At 40.3% G+C, this 21,562-nt stretch overlaps 1 protein-coding gene across 3 annotated transcripts in view; it reads left to right on the forward strand.

Annotated features, from left to right (window-relative positions):
• The window catches only part of LOC133956186 (metabotropic glutamate receptor 4-like), a 109,823-nt gene that overhangs the window by 59,543 nt on the left and 28,718 nt on the right, over positions 1-21,562 (forward strand). For all 3 annotated transcript variants that reach the window (XM_062391057.1, XM_062391058.1, XM_062391059.1), the window contains exon 2: positions 5,309-5,525. In XM_062391057.1, the coding sequence (XP_062247041.1) occupies positions 5,309-5,525 (217 nt within the window). The remainder of the gene's footprint in view (positions 1-5,308; positions 5,526-21,562) is intronic.

Raw genomic sequence — 21,562 nt, forward strand, 5'->3', positions numbered from 1 at the left:
ACAGTTTCCCTCAAGGACATTGAAAGGTGAAAGGTTTCCGGGAGTCGATTGTTAAGTTACTGCTGCTCTGCAAGTCAAGCTTTTCATTCTAGCATGGCATACCTGCAGTTCACAGTTGCAAAAGCATTAACAATAAAAAAGCTCCTGATTTCAAAACTAATGGCTGTAATTTTCCCTATAATGGCAACTGCAGAACTTTATCAGTAGCTAGAAAGTCAGTTAGCTTGTGAATTACATATCTAAACTAGCTTTAAATTTAAAGGAATAGGCCACATGTCCCAGACATTAAGAGTTTCATTGTTTGTGAACCACACAATGAAGCTGTTTAGCCATGGTATTATGCTATAGTTTTGGAAAATAAAAAATGTAATTAAAATGTCATGAGATGCTTTGTTGTAGTTCAATGTTTTCTGGACCCAACAGCAGAAAATCACAAAGACAAGAATGAGCAGTGAAGACACTTTTAATTAAAGGAACCTGGCTTCCACACAGACGGATGAAATAAACTGAGGAGAACAAGCTGCCAGGCAAACAAACTGCACATGTCCAAACTCTGTTAATCCAACAACTAAGGCAGGGAAAAAAAACAACGCCGGAGACTGGATGCATGAGTTGAGAAGGAGTGAAGGGGAAAAACAGACTTAAATACTGAGGGACACAATGAGACATAGGTGAAGCAAATCATGGTTTTGCAGACAATCACAAAGGCAAGAAAAAACTGATGGAACCACAACGGACGCACAAGAGGAGTTATTTAAAAAAGAACAGATAAACGACAAACAAATGATGAAATGCCAACTAGAAAAAAACATTTGTTCAGCAATGCAGAGTTAAGATTTATCCACTATTGTTTGTAGGAGAAATGATTTTTAAGTTTTAAGTTTTTGACCTGAAGAGGCGAACAATTTATGCTCAAGCACTCGTGATTCAGAGAAGAAGGCTAAGTTCAAAAGTTGTCGAACAAAACACAGTCTTCAATGAATCTAATGTTAAAACTCACCTTTTCAATATAGGCTTGAAAAAAGAAGTTTCAAATTCACCATCGAGCATTACTACGATATACTCTGTCTGTGGTGTGTTTCACGTTTTTCTCCCCATAACTTTAACACAACATTGAGCACCTTTACTAAGTTATAACTTTTTATTATAATGTATACATATGCATATAATCAAACTTATACCTCATCATACCTCGTGAAACCAGGATGAAATATCAACACCACAGTAGCAGCTTCATACACATGTGTTAGTAAGACTGAGCCTCAAGTTAATTAATTAAAAACATATTTATTTTTTTATTTTCACAGGTTAAAAATATTCACTAAACTTATTGTATTGCGGGAAGTATTTATAGAATCATTTAACGAGCCCGACCGAAGCTTTTCATTATCCTTCTCCAGCAAACAGTGCAGATGTATAATATTTCTGTTCAGTTCTAATGAGCCTCATTACTCCTGCGTTGATGCGGTGCCAAATGAGCTCATTGAAAAAAAAGAAAAAGAGGAACAGTTATTTTAAGAAATCGATTTGAGCATTAAATCTGCATCAAAAATCTGCTTGAAACTCACATCAGAGCAATTAAGCCTTTTTCCAAAGCCCATTAGCAATTAAATAGATAGTTCCGGGGCGAGTGGGTACAGATTAAAGTAGTTCTATAAACTTAAGGGGGGGGGCATAATGTATTGGTATACTCGATATGAAGTAATCAGGTCACAAAGCGCTTGCATCACAGGAGAGGAAGCTCCCAGTCTGAGCAGATGGTAACAGATCACTAACATGGAGTCGCCGCCGCCGCCGCCCCCCCCCTGAACAACCTACAGGGCTCGATCTAGAATGCGAGTATAGTGAGCCATCTTGAAATCAGATGCAGTTTTCATATATCAAACCCCTGCCAAGATATCCATCCTCTCTTTGCTGCATACAACACATTCTCCTTCTCCACTCACAATCCCAGTTTCTTTTCATCCCCTGGGGGAAGGATCGTAGGAAGGAGGCCCTCAAAGAGGAATTAAATTTCTTGACTCAATGCTAAGAAATGATTGTGTTCTATTAGAGGAAGCAAACTGTTCAGGACTATCGCTCCATTCCAGTGAGCAAGAAATCTTGCCAACACAAACATGATAAGCTCTGCCTGTCCCGGTTCTTGACAGAAAGCTGGAATTGTGTGATTGTTACAGCCGTGAAAATCCCTCAGGGAAAAAATACAAAAAAACACTGGGTACCTTCAATGCAGACCCAACTTATTTGGCAGATATGGGACGAGACTCGTGACTGTGGCCCCACAATACATGACTGCAACAAAATTGTAGAAATTCAAACAAGGGACAGAAATATTTATATAGATATACGGCCTCTGCAATAAGACCCAAATCAGATCAGAGGTTTACACAGCGATTACCATGGCCAAAAATAACAACCTTACCAAAACATCTTTGGATGATAATAATAGAATAATAACAATACTTTCAGTCAGTTTCATATTTAAATCACATCTTTGGCGAGTGAAACATTCCAACAGGACTACAAATTACTAACATCTAATAAAGCTGTACAGAAAGTACATTACGTGATTTATTTTTTATTCTGATCATGGTCAATACTTATACATAACAAAACTTCTAATTCACATGGGTACTTGTGATTTTTCCACCTTTGTAAATTTAGTATCGTGTCTTTTCTGATGTCACAGCTGCCATCGTATCCTCTATTTTTTTTGTTATTCTTTGCCATCTTTGTGCTCTACCACACTTATTCTTGTGTTATCACCTTGTAATCTATTCTTAAGAACAGAGAGTATTTGCTAAAATAACCGAACAAGAGCATCTGTCACGCTGATGCAGGAGCTGAGTGAGCTGTAGGTGCAAATTGCTAAAAAGGCAAGTTCTGACTCTTCTGCTGTGTGTTAGAACCTTGGACTAAAGCAGACATCATTAACACCTTCCCAACACCTTTTCACAACACTTTAAATTTAGTTTGCTTGATCCCCCGTCGTCCTTGTGACGTCAAAGAAGTGTGAGAAGAAAACTGGCTTCCAAGACGGAGAAAGAAACAGATGTAAAGAGAAGACAAAGTAAGGCAACTTGGGGATCAGGTGTGCATTAGTCGGCTATTACTGCCAAGTGTGAAACACCAAGTCAGCTGACAGCCACCGGTTCTGCAGGATCCAGACTCAGATCCTGTCATGGTCGGCGTCTCCGAGAGAATCCCAGAGGAAGACGAGCAAGAAACATGTCTGCCTCCAACACTGATGTCAGTCTGTGATCACAGTTTCATGAATCAATGCAATTTGCACAAGCAGCTACCGCTCAGAACGACACAACTACCACAGAGAGACCGTGGACAGAGCACAGTGTGACGGGTGGGGACAACTGAACAGCCGTCGGTCCAGGTTCTGACATGCAGCGTCCACGTCGTCCATTTCCACACACGCAGGTTTTCCCTTTCCTGCCTCTTCTCTCCTTTGAAAGGAAATCGAGTTAACAAGGCAGCCTCTGATCAGCATGTTTGTCGCGTTTCAAATCACCACCTATAAAGCCCAGCCTGCACCGGAGCCCCGTCGATGAACAGGGAGTTTTTATTTGGACTTCGAACACCAGATATTTTTACATCAGGTATATAACAAATTCTGCACTCGCTATGTTCTGGCTTCACCGAGCAGATTGTGAAAACACAAAGCCGGTGTGAGGTTACGAGTGGTGAGGAGCTGTAGGTCATTGGTACCGACTGAACAGCTGTGCTCCTCACACGGGCTTCGGCGATGAGCAGGGAGCACAGCAGAGGCAGGATGAGTGCCGGGCTACAGCTGACCACATCCATGCCTCCACTGGGAGGTGAGGGATCAAGGAGAGGACGATATCTCTCCCCCCAGCAGCCTGTCTGCAGGTACTGGAGCAAATATTGGAAAAAGTAGGACTGCTGCTGCTGTAAAGAGTATACTTTGATGCAGCGAGATGCAAGTACCGTAAATGGGTTGGTAGGTAACCTGGATTTCCTTCTAAGCTTCAACAAATTAATGTTGTTGGAACATAATGCAGGCTTCAAAATGGCTTCCGGTTTCATATCCAGTTTATCCCTCCGTCCACACGTCCCTTCATCTCCGCGTGGATTCCTCAAAGATGACAGCATTTGTCAAAATCCCCCCCCGGGGCAAGCGGAGGTGCCATGACAAACAGCATTTGGAAAGGATGAGTAACGTCTCATTCGTGTGTCAGTCATTAAGAGACGTCACAGCACAAGCCGACTATTTTGGTCTTTTGAATTTATCATCAGAAAAACATGGTTATTTATTCCATTAGTCTTTTGTTAAAGTAATTTCTGGAACAAATTACAGCAAGTTATAGATATAGTCACTGGCTAAAGCAAATTGAACATAACAGAAATGCTGTCAAACTATACTCAGATTTAAAGCAGCAGCTTCTTCCACTTCTACTGCCTGAATTCATCAACCCTTTGGAATCAGGACAAAAGAAAAAAACATGCGTCGGCATAAAAAAATGTGTCCATATTTGAAGTAAAACCCCCGAAACACATTATTGAATGTCGTAAAATCTGGTCAGTTAAGTTCCCAACTGTGCAGCACGGAAGCCGTAGAGTGGGGAGATTACAAACGCTAACAGCAGCCATAAATCTGAAATAACTTGAGAAAGCAAAAGTTCAGATTAGCAGCTCAGAATTTTATCCCGGAAGATGCTTCTGTCACACTTGTGTCGGGGAAACAGAGGGATTTAAACCTTTCCGAGGAGCCCAGGCACAAGAGCAACCAGAGGGCTGAGAACTCTACTCATCAACTTGAGCCGTTTTTCTGTCAACATCAATGTTTTCAAGGGTTCGCTGCTACTGTGTACTGTTATTGTCTTTAATTGTTCTCTGAAGATTATGTGTCAGTTTCCATCAGGTTAATATGTTTCTTTCAACCTCTCCCATAAAACGTGATCTTGTTGTATTCCTCTTCCATTCAAATCAGAGAAAGACAACACCTTTATATATTTTATTTGTTGTTTTCTAATTCTACCATAATGGGTGAGTGTGAATACATGAAAACATTAGTGACGCATGACTGGTCTGGGAAATACTCCTCAGAAGGTAAATCTGTGATCATAGGAACAATTTAAAGCAACAGACAAATGTAGCTGTTGAATACCACTAGAAGAGCAGTGGAGGGATTTCAGCAGATGTTAGGTGTTCTAATCATGTTTTTCTACATGAAACTGCAACGAACCTTCACACTTTATATATAATTTACTTTGACAACACATGTCTTTATACATTTCATCACATGTGACCGCATCTCTCCTTCTTCCTCTCCTAGATCCCTCAAGTGAGCTACGCCTCCACGGCTCCAGAACTGAGTGACAACACCCGCTATGACTTCTTCTCCCGGGTGGTGCCCCCGGACACCTACCAGGCCCAGGCCATGGTGGACATCGTCAAGGCCATGGCCTGGAACTACGTGTCCACCGTGGCTTCAGAGGGAAACTACGGAGAAAGTGGCGTCGATGCGTTCATTCAAAAGTCTCGAGAGGACGGTGAGTCTTTCCTCCAACGTGTCTTCAGGCATCCGTGTTTGTTCAGACGGACGTGAAAGTGGTTCTCACAATGTGAATCTCATTCTGTGCACTGAAAAACACACCCACAGTGTTTCCCTTTGAGTGGACAAGGTTTTGGGTGTCTTGGAGGTAGACTAAGCTTTTATAATACAATACACTTACCATCAAATTCAGTGAGTATCTCCTCACGGTCCGCTAGATGTCCCTTCTGTGTGTGTGTGTGCTAAAAGAAACAAACAGCCCGACTCTGTAAAAGGGAAGTAAACAAATTGGCCTGCACCAAGGAAGACAACTCCACAGCATGAAGCATGAAGCATAAAAAGAAAGGAAGGTGTGGGGTGGGGGAAAGGAAGGGAGACACTGTAAATCTGACACGTGCCATCAGATTGTGATAATTAAATGATTAACAAGGAGAAGCAGCCTCCAGCAGTGTACCAGCAGCACTACACAACACAAACACGGTGTCGTGAGGGACAGATGGTAGAAGATCAGCCAAGGAGGGTCCGAAGATTGAAATCAAAAGAAAAGCTATGATCAGGCAAAGGAGAAGAGCGTCTTAAACACCTGTGAAACAACGGTGGAGAGACCTTTGAGAATCCAGAGGCAGGAAAACGACTATAGAGATGTAGTTTTTGCTTGATGAAGGCAACAACCGTTTTGCAAACACACAAATGTTCTGTTTAGTCTCTCCTGCTTAACAGTGCGATAACTACTCCTGTCCAGTTAGTAAGAAAACAAGCACTTCAGTACTTACCAACGGACATTTGCAATACTTTCCTGTATGCTTAGCAGTTTTGTGGGTGTTGTGTTAGCTGTAGTGGCCGTGAAGTTGTGAGTATCCCTGTCTGGAGCGTATGTGCTCGCTTTGGGAAACTAGTTTTATCTTCTCTGCATATTCGCTTTGCAGCAGCAGCTCTAGTTACAGATTGTGGTGTTGTTGTTTGTGGTCTTGCTTTATCATGCTATCTATCCATCCAACATGTGTCACAATGTCCTAATAACCTGAGTTTGCTGGCTCAGTGCATTTGTGCAAGCACTTCTAATGTAAAATCAGTCGAAACAACCAACCCATCCTAGTTTTTTACTCCACCATGTTTGTTTGATGACATTTAATATAACGATGTTGGCTTTGCTTCATCTTTAGTAGCGTATCAACCTCCAGACTGTTGAAGATAATCCAAATTCTGACATTGTGTCATTGCCCTGATGCAGGTCCATGAATTTAGAGTGGGGGGCTTCTAATGGAGGGTTTGTTAATGTTTGAACTCAACAGCAAACAATCTTCCTCAAAAAGTTCTTACTGGAGCTTCAAATATGTATTTTCAGCCAGTTTCAAAAGAAATGTGACACATCCACTTCATGGGGCATCCAAGACTAAAAGGTATTTTTTGGAAAAGACCTGCAAATGTTTACAGTTTATGTTTTTATAAAACAGAGACTCTTGGTTTTGACTTATACTGAAACCTAAATTCTCAGCCTGAGACCTGACTTTACGGAAAGCTTACCTTCGCTCTGGGAAATATCTGCTGCACAGGTGCATTCAGTGGATGCAATGATGGAATTGAATTGGATTCTCAAACTGACAAGACCTGACAGTGTGAAAGGGATGCTGCAGAGCTAGCCCGGAGCAACATGAGAAGATGGTATCGTACAGTCACTTCGGTGCAGGAAGCTGCTGGCACATGCTCACTCTGACCCCTGACCCTTTCTGAAGCAGAATGTAATCACTACCGACATTTCCAGTACTCGCTGTGCCACTGCGTCCCTTTCTCTCCTACCAGCTCTAAGCTGCTGCCCATCATCAGTCAACCCACAGCAGCACCAGCAGCAGATTACTCCTGTGCAGCCCTCCAGTCAGTCCAGCTCAGCTGCCTATTTGCCTAACAATACATATAAAGGGGATTCAAAACCCAACACGACAGCTCCAGCATGGTTTGAGCTTTTGCTCATTTATTTTGAAAATAATCTTTTATTATTTTCTCTACATTTATGAAATGAAGCCTAAATTTAAATGTATTATTCAAATATTCTTAATATGAGCCTTTGAAATCCCATCAGTTCAGAATTTCTAATTACCATAAAAAGTCATGTAGAGGTTGTAGAGAAATCAATCCCCTACAAATTTTGGTGTAAATGTTAAAATGATATAATACGTAACACTTTTCCAAAAGATTAGAGGTTTGTTATATATTTTTGGTGACTTGTGACCAGTCTGCAGTTTTTTCCTTTCACTGTCACTTCTAAGTGAACAAGATTATTCACTGCCATTTGCTGCATATAATGTGAATTCATCTTCAATGCTATCTCATCTCTGAACATGATTTGCGCATGAATCATTACAGGTAGAATTTCTACTATTGTGAAGACAACTTGGTTAAACTAAGTGTAAATCCATATTTCATAGTGTGTAAATCTCCATCCATTTGGCATTGCAATAACGTTTTATAAAAAGGTAGTTATCTGTGAAGGGTTGGAAGTAGATGGTCTTTATGTACTAAAGAACAGCAGAAGTTAGTTTAAATAACTCTGACATTTTAACAACAACAACAACGACAAAAAGATTTGTATGACACAGGAAAACATATTCAAAGGTTGTGTTATGCCTTCAGGGTAGAAAAGCCTACTTAGCATTTTTATGATAAATAAATGCATTTCTTTTTTCCTTTTCAAAAAGAAAACTAAAGGGTATAAAGGGTTTTAAGTCACAACTACACTGTGGAAGTTTTTGCACCTGCTGTGTTGATTTGCTCACATGGAGTCAGGTTGAGAACCCCTGAAGTGAACCCCAACTTATTTTTATCCAAACTCAGTCTTTCATTACGTTGAACCTACACTGAGTTATGAAAGTTTCGAGCCCTGCAGACTTTTTTGCAGAATTTTGCAGCTGCAGATACTTTATTCCTTCTGAGGGGCTTTACTGCTTCTGTGATATCATGTCACAGCCCAGTGTGCATCCCGAGGTCACACCTTAATTAGAGAGCTTTTGTTTAGGGAATTCCAACACATGCTTGGTATATTATGTCAATGAGACTCATGTGTTACTAATGTGATGGTTTGGGTGGTATCTCTGGGAGAGTTCCCAAACAAAAGCTAGACAGGTATTTGTTGCAATTAATAATCAAATCTTCTTTAACTACGGTCCGTCAGACGTTATTTGAAATCGTTGTTCTCAATGTCTAATGATGTGTTGAATCTGAGTTGAAATATCACCTATTTAGATTATCAATTAGCAAATTGGTGCAGAAAACAATCATTTGCAGCCTTTCTGCATCAATACAACCACAATCACTGTTTTTACTGATGTGTGTTAAAAGGATTAAACATCATTATTATAAGTGGTAACTAGTAGCAGTGAGGTTTAATGTATATAATACAGTATAAACAACATGCATCTAAAAGAGCAAACAAACAAGGCTCACTATAAGGGTGATGATCTTAAGTCATTGAGTCCCTTCATAACTCTTTATGTACATTCACATGTACTTTTCATCCTCTAATGCAAATTTGTGATGATTGTCCAAAATGCATATTTATAGTATTAGGTCTGATCGAATGCCTCAAAGCTTTGACTGTGACCATTGCAATTGACATCCAAAACAGTAGTCCAATGTTTTTATATTTTTATAATTACATATCCGTTACAAGACAAGTCACAAACAGATCATAAAGTAAGCATCCAAAGTGTTTCATTATGCTTCACTAATATTTATCATTGGTTCTTCTTAGACAAGGACATTTAATCTTAAGGACAGTTTTATGAGTCACAGCTCTGATCAAATGCTTCCAGCACCAACACTAAGACAGTTAAGTGACAATGTGATTGACCAAAAAGTTTGGAGTAACTTTGAAATTTGGGAAGGTGACATCCAGAAAGTAACTTTGCCGTCTCTGATTTGCGACTTCCAGGCTGAAGTCAGACTTTTTGTCCTTGTGTAAACTAATTCTCTCTGAAGCTTCCATGGGCCTTCACAGTTAAAAGGCTTAGTTGTACACATTCATTAAGTACTTCAACAGTTAATTTAAAAAATGTAGAATTACAGAAATGATTAATGCTGTTAGAAAGTACTCTTTTGCTGGTCACATGTAGAAGTGCGGTAGTGCAGAAGTAGGCTTCATAGCATATGTGACTGATGTCTCAAGTCTCATCCCTGCCAGTTGTAATGGACATTTCCCAGGGCTGTAAAAGTCTGCCCCATAGACATTTGCTTTTCTAAGAAGTAATTTTTCCTACTGGACCTGTTCAGGGAACTTAAGTGGAAAGACTTTTAGTTTCGACAAAAACATTTGTTTGTTTCTCAAACATCACTGTCGCTTGATTTAACCACCTGACAATAAAAAAACAACATTTCAGACAGAAACTGTCAAACACACGAGCAAAATCACTGCTCAGAGACAAACACGTCTTCACCGCTTTTCAATTATGAACAAGAATCCAGACAAAACATCTGTCATGTCGGCTGCTGCTGCTTTCAGTCTGATTTGACTGGTAAACATTTACATGTCACATGCTGAGAATACTGTTTAGATTCCAACCTACTGCCCATCAACCAGGCTTTGATTGATTAAGCTGGAGCAAGAGACGCAGAGGACAAGCAGGCTAACTCAGAGCCACAGGTATTTGGCTGCTCAATGAGATCCACAGTTGTCTGTTCACATAATAAACGGCTGGATCAGAACTGGCCAAATGTTCTATCACATTAAGCAGCCAAAAGCCACGAGCAGCCGTCTCACCCACCTAATGTCAGAGTGGCTCTGTTCTCACTCAGCCACTTTGCATGGCAGAGCCGTGCAATGTGATATCGGTAAAAAATACAATACAACCTCCAGTTCTATTAAATACAGTTGCACAATTATTTTCTTTTTGTTGAATTCATGTTGTGAAAGACAGCAATTATCAACATGACTGCTCTGCTAGAGTCAGTAAAGTCTTTCAGCTTTATTAATTAAGGTCTTGCATGTTGATATTAAACGCAGTCATATTTCTAGTTTAGTCCACAGCTTGTCTCAAGCTCAAGATGTAGCTGTTTCCTCACAGTAACCTGCAGCTTAATGTTTCAGTTGAAGGCTCATTGGAGGACACATGTAAATAATTGCCTATAATGAATCAAAATGACAGAATAATTAAAACATAAAAATTAGTCTGGACATTAAAATAAGCATTTTGTATTTATATAGGTCCATGAACTTCCTTGCAGATAGCAATATAATGAAATATATTTATTATATTTTACATTTAAATAGGCCCTTAGTTACAGAATAAGTTTTTATATTATATTTAACACTTTCAGAAAGTACCAGTGCGTGTGTTCGTGGTTTGGGGGCATGTGGGGGCTGGTGTAGGTGTCCAAGTGCCTGCTGGCGCGAGAATCTGGTATCATTTGATCCCAGCTTACTGGGCTTTCGTGTGGAACGAGAATTAAACTGGAAACTCACACAGCATTTGATCCCACAATGGCTGGACTCGGGTGTCAGCACTGGGAGCGGAATCAGTCTTAAGGCGGCGGAATAAGTGTTTCTGTGACAGCCAGCGTGAGCTCAAGCTGAAATGGGTAAGACCAATTGAGACGAATAAGGGGGGGGGGGATAAAATGCCCCATGTATGATCCTATGTCTTGTACCTTAAATCTAGAGTTAGTTCAAGAACAGTTGAATATGTCCTTAAAAAATAAACAGGTTTTGTGTTCTCTGAACACAACAAACCTGTAGCATCCAAGAATGTTCAAACCTGAAACAAATATAATATGGTCTCGTCTGGTGAGATATTGCACGTGGTGTTTCTGACTAAGGGTCTTCTGCAGTGTTCATTGTAGCAGTTGGACATTTTTCGAATAAGAGCAGGAACGTTGAATCATTCACTCTCAGTTGTGAACTTTTCACAGCCCATCTACAGCCGGTTTTCTTCAAACATGCATGAGGCTCCTCAACCCAACTGTTGGATCGATTTTACAATCTGGAGGATAACAATGCTGCGATGCCTGGCCGTCATCATACATCATTCTGTTGTTAAAACGTAGGCTGAACATTGAATGTAACATTCTTACCTGCAGGTGGTGCAACCAATCAACAGGTTGACCAACCACCCAACCAACCAACCAACCAACCAACCAACATTGCCATTCTTATAGCCATGACACTAAAGAAGCCAAACTATGATAATAACCTTTTGGAAATCATGATAATTTCTTCCCTGCATATCTGCATTATTTCAAAGTTCTTGCAATATCAAGATTATTTAAGCCAATTAGGAAATGAGACACCACAGCAAACAGTTTATTCATTCGGCATTCTGAGAAAGTATTTGCCTATTGGTTTAAAGAAGAGGGACACAGAAGATGCAGAAGAAGAATTCACCGCATTTCCATTTCGGAGCAGGGGAAAAAAAGAGGCATAAATATTTAATGTTAGACCATATGAGCTTCACATACAGAACCTGTTTATACGGGTCTCTTGGATGTGTTTGCCCCCCCGAGAATGAGCATGTGGAGGAGTTTCATTATCGGGACTTTTTTGTCAAATGGCAATACGAAGGTCATCACTTTTGTCTGCAGCTGCTGTGGACTGTTTCTGAAGTGTTCCGTCTTTCGGGCGCAGAGCTCTTTTAAATACGCTGCATTTTCACCGAGGGGTTTTCCCCCAATGTGTAACATCTATCACGCTGCCCCGTGAGATTAAGGCTGGAGCGTCATTATGGAAGATGATCACGACAGAAGAGGGATAGAACTGATTTTCACTGTGATGTTGAGCTGTTGTCACCCTTTGAAATGCAAGATGCACGGTGCTCTGCTCTCCCTCCGGAGATTTCTTTCTGTTTGCCCCTCCAGTCTCCTTATTGGAGAGCAGGTCTCTGCAGCAATTGCACTACCTCATGAAAGGTAGTGCAATTTTCTATCAGTGGGAATTGTCCACTCGTTTTTATAATCTAATTTGTGGATTCTAATCCGTCAGGTGGTGACATTCTTTGGGAATGCAAGCATTAAGAATTTTTCTCATGCAGGTGTATAAAATAAAAATCTAAATATCTATAAAACCATTTTTAGAGGTCCCTTGTTTTGCCTTACTTTTCCCAAAATCTGGACACTAACACTCCTCTAAGATTATTTAGGTAGATACTTTTTTTTTTCTTTCTTAAATGACAGTTGAAGCAGAGGAGAAGGAGGAGGGCAAAGACAGCAGCACAGAGACGACAGGGAGATTATGCAAATGTTAGAAATGATGGTTGCCTACTGCGCCCTTGGTCATGAGGGAAATGTCACGAGGGACGATTTGAATACTCATTAAGCTGAAACGTAGAGTAAAAAATATTCTCTGAAGAAGAGTTTCTCTCTAATATTTTCTAATGTTTGTGTAATCAATACACACAAGGACATTACTTATTATGTAAACACCCTTAATGAGATTAGGATTATACAACTATTAGGACAAAACATGAGACTGTGTAATGAATAGATTTCTTGTTTTTTAGGTTCATTGTGTCGCGATCACAAGAATTAACAGAACAGCTGAGCATTTTAACCAATACAGAGTTAGCATCATGCAAATCTGTAGCTTTCACAGTATTCCCTGCTTAATGTAAAAGTGTTATTCTAATAATAACTTTGGGGGAAAAGTTGGGGAAGAGACGAATAAAGGAAATTGATAGAGTAAGAAAGGTGGGAGTTCCTGTTCTCTCGGCTGATCCTCCTGCTTTACTGTGTTCGGCTTTGAAAGGGTTAAAAGAGACATAAGGGGAAATCTCTTTTGATGGTGAAAACCGGACATTATTTTTAATACTGTGTGGCTTTCCAGTGGAAGAGGAAAGCAGAGAAGTGATGAGCAATATGGAAAAGCTGCTGTATATACACAATTCATATTCAAAATAGATTATGAAAAGAAAAAGTAGGCTAATAAACTAAAACCGCAGATTTGAGTTGGTTTGTTCAAAGTGTAAGATTTGGGATATTGTTTCATTCAGTTCTGGGAATTCTCTGTGACTCGATAGAGATAAAGCACATTATGCAGAAAAGCAGCTCTGTGACAGCGTCTCGACGATCTCTCTCTCTCTCTGTTCACCTGCAGCTAAAACCCTTCATTGATTTTCAAACCGTCTGAGGAACCATGTTCCAGGTGGTTGAAAGAACCATGAAGCAGAGCTCGAAAGTGTAGCTGTGGCAGTTTTGAATAAATGAAACCATTTGCAAACTGTTAATAAAAACAAAGTAATGGACAGTGGAAAATAGAAAAGGTGCTGAATGGGCAGAGCAGCATAACAATGGAACTGAAATACCTTCAAAAGAAGGAGAAATATAATCGAAATGTAATTGTTTGGATGAAGTAAACTCTTTTTCTATTTTTGTTGGAGTAGAAAGTATCGTCTTCAGAACGTGTAACTAAGAAAGAACATGAGATGTTTTCTGTCTGTACTGCAGGAACGCCAGATGCTCTTGTGGATATTTAACCTTGTTTAATATGAGGGCAGAAGCATTTAGAACAATAAATTGGCTCCATAACAACTCAAAAAAAAGGCAAATCCATCCGAGGCTTGTTCATTATCGTATCTTAGAGAAGCTGATTGCCCAGCTAGGCTCCTCTGGACTCCGAAAAGAGGTTGTCCTGGGGCCTGCCAGAGGCACTATTAAAGGTGAAGGCAATATATCACAAAATGGATGAACCTTCAGGAAGCTGGATTCCGCTGCAACTGTGGGGGGGTATCTGTTAACCTTGGTGCATTCTGATGCTGCAGCACGCAGTGGAAAGAGGCAGAGGCAAGCAGTATTTTCATTGCATGTACACGTTATACTATTTTAAAAACAATATTCCAAAGTTTGTAATGAGTCACTGTACCAGTAAAAAAAAAACCATTACCTTCTTTTTTTATAATGCCAGTGTGCATCGGTTTCAGGCTTCTCTAAGCACTTCAAAATCTATTCTCTCACAAAAAATGACCTCCTCGGTCATTCACTGTGTGTTGATGTTCCATCAAACGGCCCCATTGAGTCCAATGGTAACCGAGCCTGGCAAATCAGGAAGAAACAGAGAGAGGGACCTTTTTAAATCACTGTCTCCCACACATTTGACACCACAGACTCAGATATATCAGAATCTCCTCTGAAATGAAACTTTAGGTCTAAAGGTCCTTTCTTACACCTTGTCCTGCAAAGTAGCACATAGTTTCAGACTGATGATTGGGGGGGGGGGGGGGGCATGGTCAGATGAATTGTTGGTGCACAGTTGTTTTGAGGCAGAGCGACTTTAGACCCACAGACACCTGGTTACACCCAAACTGCACTGAAAAGTACTTTCAGAGGTCAGTAACACTAAAAAGGCTCCATCGATGTTAAAGCATGAAATAATGAGCAGGTTCAGACTGAGCATTGGATCCTGAATCTATTAACGACACTTTAAAAACATTCATATTTCATCCACTTTTCGTCACTAAACGACTGCTATGTTGGCGGAGAATGTCAGTAAAGCCCAGAAGCTATTCATCACCTGTGAAGCACTGAGAAAGAAACTATTGTGTTGTTCAGCAGGATAGGGGGAGAAAGGGGGGGGGGGGGGGGGGGGGGGGGGGGGGATAAAATTTAGAATGTGATCCGTCAGTTCACTCGTCTGTCATTAGAAATGAATGCTACCCGGTGATGCTATCGTATCAGCCGCTAGACGCCGACAATCAAATGTAGTGGCAGGGAAGTTTTCCGCAGAGCGTTGACAATGTGACGAGGCCTCCAGCAGCCGGCTCTTCTTCTGTGCCAAGGCCTGATTATACAGCAACCATTACCGAGGGCTCTGAGGAGACGTGGCATATACTTTAAAACTCTTCAGTGTCGCTTTAATAACATTTTAATCTTAAGAGGCTTGGTATGTGAATTCTCCTTGGTCAGAGGAAAGTCCCATGGTTGTCAGGTGAGTTATTTTACCACAGCGCAGAAAAAGCTCATTTCACAGTGCTCGGAGGCCCGTCTTTGATTTATACATCATTTGCACTGAGAAGGGAAATGTCATTCACTGGTTTTTAAAATCTAATTTACAGTTGCCCCCGGAACCTGTTATCATGTTGTATTTTGTCATTGAGGATCTTGGAGCAGAACTGACAAGTGTGCTCTCCAGCTAGACTGCTGCTCAATGGCTGACAATGCCACTATTCTCTCGTGATGAATATAAAAATGCATTAGCAGAATTTCTGTATACGAAGCATGTATCCTCCGGTCAAATTTCCAAAATTGAACCCCCACAAAATAAAAGAACTTGGCTATTTAAAGACGGTTCAGGAACCTCAGAGTTGCTGAAAAGTGGGAAAGTTTCATTTCTCAAGCTCCGGCAGATGCAGTTGAAATAATGTCCCTGTTTGTATTTGCAATGATATATCATATATATATATATATATATATTTCCTTTTTTCAATCACGTAATTTGCCCGAAAACTAGTTTATATTAAGAAATGCTGCTTTTCTTTATGCACCTCTGCAAAGGGTCTTCCTCGCAGAATGGGACCTGGGCGTGAGTGTGTTTAACTCAATGTAGCTTTATTGAATTTAACGACGTGGGCGGACGCATGACTGAAGATGGCAGTGTTGATATGCAGTGTTTTTATATTGAACTGTGACATTAAGTCTTGTATGAAGTTTCCAATCACAATGTGACAAGGGCGTTCACTTTGATTAATGATTTTCATCAAAAAGCGCCATTGATTAAACAACTACACAGAATAGAATCATAGTTCATCACATTCACGTTGTTGCCTGAAAACCAGCCACTGTCTATATTTTTCCTTAAAATGCAGTTCTTCCAGTTCAATGTATTACAGTGATGGGAATGCATTGTTACAGCATGCATCAAAGTGAAAGAACAGTGAGGGATGACTAATAGGAACAAAATAACATGTTCTGTCAGGGCTGCCCTCTTGCCCTCCATGAGCTTCGCCCTTCACTGTGGGGATGAATAGCGAGTGGGTCTATTTCCTCACGGGACTTATGGCGTGCTGATATCGAGCAGAGTTGCTGACGGATGTAATACCACGACTGGTAGCCATTTGGCTTAAGAACACAGCCATGCCAACAAATACTTTGAGTTGATCCATCAACTTTGAGGCCAGAGTGTAACTACAGATCCAGCTCTGGGGTCTTGTATATACACTTCCACCGATTGTTTGCAGAGTCATCAACACAAGCCTGAGTGGGTGATTCTTTCTCGTTTCAGGGACCAAAGATTAGACCCCTGCACTTCATAACACTCAATTTAACAGCTAGTTCAGATTACAGCACCTGTTGTGGCACTGCTGTCGCATCGCCGCTCCCTTTCTTCACATTTATCATCATAAATCATCCGTTTGAATTAATCCAATCAGGTAAACGAGGCGCGAAATGATTCCCCAACAATAAGAGAGCGTCTGGGAAACTATCTACTGTCAGAAAATCTTCATTTTCAGGGAAATTATCTTATTTACAAAAATAGAAACATCCAAAATATAACAAACAACATAAAGCATTGTTGTTTATGTTTGTTAAATTATAATATGACCTTATTTAAACCATATTTTAATAGAATCAATATCATAGGCAGGTTAGATGAACAAGATATCATTTAATACGAGTCTTCTGTCACAACATGGACTATACAGTATGTTAAAATTTTAGTCTAAATTTAGTTTTACAAAACAGAAAACTTCATCTAATGTAAATTGTAAAAGATCCTGGCATCTGAAAATATTGAAAAAAGATGACCACAAACAAGCTGAGGGGGATGAACACCAATCTCCCCCGTAGAGGAAATGTAAAGAGAAGAAGAATGAATGTTTTAGATTTAAGCAGATATTTTTTATAGTCACAATGACAGATGCAGCCAATGATGTAGATGATTAAAGAACATGCTTTAATTTTAGATATTCTTTTGAACAAGCGGTGACACACTCCTTCTACAGAAACGATACATAAAGCACACATGAAGATGCATCAGAGTAATCGCATCCCTCTCTAATCCAATCTGATTTCATACACACTGCCATGTACATGCATTTCTTATTAACATCAGAGCATCTCCGCCTTGAGTACATTGGAAACCCATTATGAGCTGGAAGCTGGAAAATTGCAAATTGCTTCCTATCATTTGGTTTCATCTCCTGCTCCTTTGAAACCCAAATATTCAGCATCACCACTTTGTTTCAATGACACAGAACAAGCCAGGCTGCAGAGGCACTGTGTGGTGGTTATCAAGAGAAAACAAAGTAATAAAGCCTCAGAAGTCGTCCATGCTATCTGCTCTGATTACTGAGAAGGACACAGCATATCAGCCCAATAAGAAAGATGATATCATAAACTTAAAACATTTTATACGGAGATACTTTGTAGAATTAATGATTTGCTTTGAAACATTGCTGCACTGATGTTTTTCATTGTTATATTTATTATTGAATTACATGGACGTGATGGTACATAATGGGTCTATGAGAAGTAATAACTGCCACAGACAAACAAAGACAGATCTTTATGTGTGATATTGACATTTATTGCCAGTTATACCTCAAACACATTGTTTAATGCTGTAAGGTATAATGGACATTTCATTTGATAGACTTTTGAGCTGTAAATTAATTTCATTTGAAAAACAGTGTTTTAAATAGATCTCTTCACATTTTATCCTCTAACATATTTTATTTATTTATTCCTGAGACATCTCTGCGTATCTCGAAATGTAAAAAAGAAAATTCAACTTAAAGCATGCAGAATTTCCCTCTTGGTTATTTCAGTGGACAAATACACTTTTCACAAACTAAACCCCATCACAGTTTGCATCAATGAACACATTAAAAACATCATATGTAATATATATATGTCACAGTGGTGGAATATTGTAGCTAATCATGTATCCAAATATTGTCTCTTACTGGCCACTCTATAAACAGTGTCCAATCAGATCTTCACTACACACATATATATGTACACGAGCAGAGTGAAGCTGAACCCAGAGTACACAGGAGCTTGAGAGATCTGAGTGGGAGAGCTTGACTCCTGACCAACCTCACATTAAACCATTCAGCAGCAGTTCAGCCTCGCTCTCCCAGTAGATCACACTGGTAAAACCCAAGACTCATCATTCCAGTCCAAGGCTGCACCCTGATATTAACCTACTGCCGTATAAGCTGTGGGCTGCGCAGAAAGTGCACTCAGACGCATCCATGTGTTGGACATGAATGTAAAATGAAGAGACAGTGAATACACACACACACACAGACACAATTTACACACACGATTATGGGTATAATAAATATAAACTGCAATGATATGTAGGTGAAATTGGGGTCATTCATCTTCTCCGATCTAATACGAGAACAATCACTGGTTCAAATCAAATGCAATCTCTACCAAAATATTCTTTAGTACAAGATGTTATTTGTTCATTTTTGCTGTTTCCCCCATGTTGCAGGTGAGATTGATCCGAGCCGTTCTCATAATGTTGTAATAAATAAAGTTATGTAGTTAGGGCTATGTGAGGGGTCTACATTCAACTGCACAAACCTCCGCCATGTCTCGACCGTCCTGTTAAATTCAATCAAGCAGCCCCTCATTTCACACCCTCTTTAGAAATCAGTTCCCTTAATGTGCCTGATTTTCTGTCATCAAAATCCATAAATTATTTTCTGTGTAAAACTGAAAGTACCCAATTTCTGCAAATGGGTTCTCCACTGATCCGTACTGGATCGTTTCAGGAAGAGTTGTGGAAATCTGTTCAGTCAATTTGGTCTAATCTCGCTCACAAACAAACAAACAACAAACAAACAAACAAATCCAGCTCCACTGATTACCTGTCTTCATTAAGTTTTGATCCTTGAATTTGAGTAAAAGGGTGTTTCAGCAAACTGCAGTTTTTTCCGACCTCCCTTGCTCTTACCATTTCACAGACCTTACCACTAACCATTAAATGAAGCCATGCTGTGCCTTCCTCTTGTTTTAAGTCTCCATTGATGTGGGAATTGTTAATCTCTGAGACACACGATTTCGATAGGCCGGACACTTCCCGTTCCAAACTGGAACCAGCTCTCAATTCCGAATGCCCTATTTGTGACTCAGCAGTCTATAATAACTATAATGGGATATTATACAGTAATTGAACCCCTGAGGAGGATTTCATTACTTCTTATCCTCTTAACCCAGCACAGCGCACAGCGGCAGTGACAGAAAAGTGCCTTGGGGACTGTGGGGGATTTAGCTTCTTGCTCCAGGACACGTTAGCAGGGTGGTTGATGAAACAGGGAACTGAACCTGGGCCTCTTCTGTTCAGGGTCAGTCTGCCCCAATGATTTCTCTCTCACTCTCTCCTCCCAGAATTTCACTCCCCACTCGCTGTTGGCTGTATTCCGGCAAAGAGGAGGAACACACAATAAGTAGAAAAAAAAATGGATTATCTTCCAATATTAAAACACAGCGCAGCTCCTCCAATTCATCTAGGGTAATATTTTGCTAGCAGGGGTGGTCGGGGTTTTACCTCTAACTGTTGTTTTTCTTACCTAAAATCAATTCCCCCCCCCCCACACCCATCCATTTTCTCTCCCTCTCGGGGGCCCAAACGTGTCCCAGCATGCATTGGATGAGAAGGAGAAAAACATCGGACAGGTTGCCAGTTGATGGCGTGTCGCTGATCAACTGATTTCCATAAATCACTGCATATGCAGTTTCCTTTAATCAGAAGCTGAGGGTCACTTATCTCGCTATTTAGCTCGATCCCCATCACCTTGTTTTGGTTTGATATTCTAAGAATATTCATATAATATGAGTGACTGTGATCAGCTTTGACTGATCGAGCTGCTGTGTAGGTCAGACGACTACCAGCTACACTGTTCAAGTTTTCATTTAAAAAAAAGAAAGGAACATTATTATTATTAATATATAAACTCATAATTATACTACTAACATTATCCAGTAGATTGAACCTGCTTGTGTAGGTATTTATGTGAAAGGTATCCCAATAAAGAGGCTATTTTTATCCCGGGCACTTTCACCACCACAACTCCCACTTGGGTGCATTTTGTGTGCATCTGCAAAACTGTTCACCGAGCGCAGGGAGCTGTGCTGCAATCAGCTACAGTGCCAGCAAACATTTTAACGTTCACCGCAGCTGTGTCACTCTCACAGCCGTCAAATGAGAAGGAATATTATTGTTCAGAGCTATTAGGAGAGCAGAGACTGGGGCTGACAATGGGATACGCAGGAGAGGAGGCTCACAGTCTCCTCAGCAACGGATATTTTTAGAGGTGCTTTTCAGACACGGCTCGGGAGTTAAGAGTCGTACAGGGTGAGTGTTGGGAGGAGAATACACGGCTTGTGAAGTTTCCAGCAGAATAAAGGAGGCTTCGGTTTGACTTTGCACTTCCCTTCTTGGCTTAATCACAACACACAGGTCGTCAGAGAGATTAATGAAATACGACATTTTAACTCTTTGCCAGACTTTAAGCACTGCCCAGTACTCCAGTTTGGTTTGACACAAGCCACTGGTTATTAATCTGCATAGATCCTCTTTAGGCCACTTTAATGCATATACTATATTTAATGAGCACAAGATGCTGTATGAGTTTGGAGACAGAAACTTTAAGGCAAATGGTGTTTTTTTTTTTTCTCAGCTGCCACAAGATGGTGAACAATTGCTTTTTAATTGTCTCTCTGTATGTTCTTGTGTTGACAGTGTAACAGGAGATGTTGAAGGAAGCCTAAAGTCCTTAAGTGGATTGTGTCCAGTGGCAAAATGTAATCTAGCCACGGGTGATATTTAAATGTGACTCGTGTAAAGGGAATTATTTAGTAAGCTAAAATTAATATAATATATGAAATGAGCAAGGGCTGCAATTACCAAGACCAATTAAAAGCCACTCAGGCCGTATTAACAGCTTTCACAGCTGAACGTCACAGGTATCACAGCATGCAAACAATCGACTGTGAGAGGAAATACAACTGTATATATTAGCTCTGTGCAGAAAGGATGACATGATATGATATAGTGAACATTGTTAGTGGAAAGGTGCAGGATCAGCTCCGGTGCTTGGAGCAGGT

The sequence above is a fragment of the Platichthys flesus genome, chromosome 7 (assembly GCF_949316205.1).
Source record: "Platichthys flesus chromosome 7, fPlaFle2.1, whole genome shotgun sequence".
Lineage (NCBI taxonomy): Eukaryota > Metazoa > Chordata > Actinopteri > Pleuronectiformes > Pleuronectidae > Platichthys > Platichthys flesus.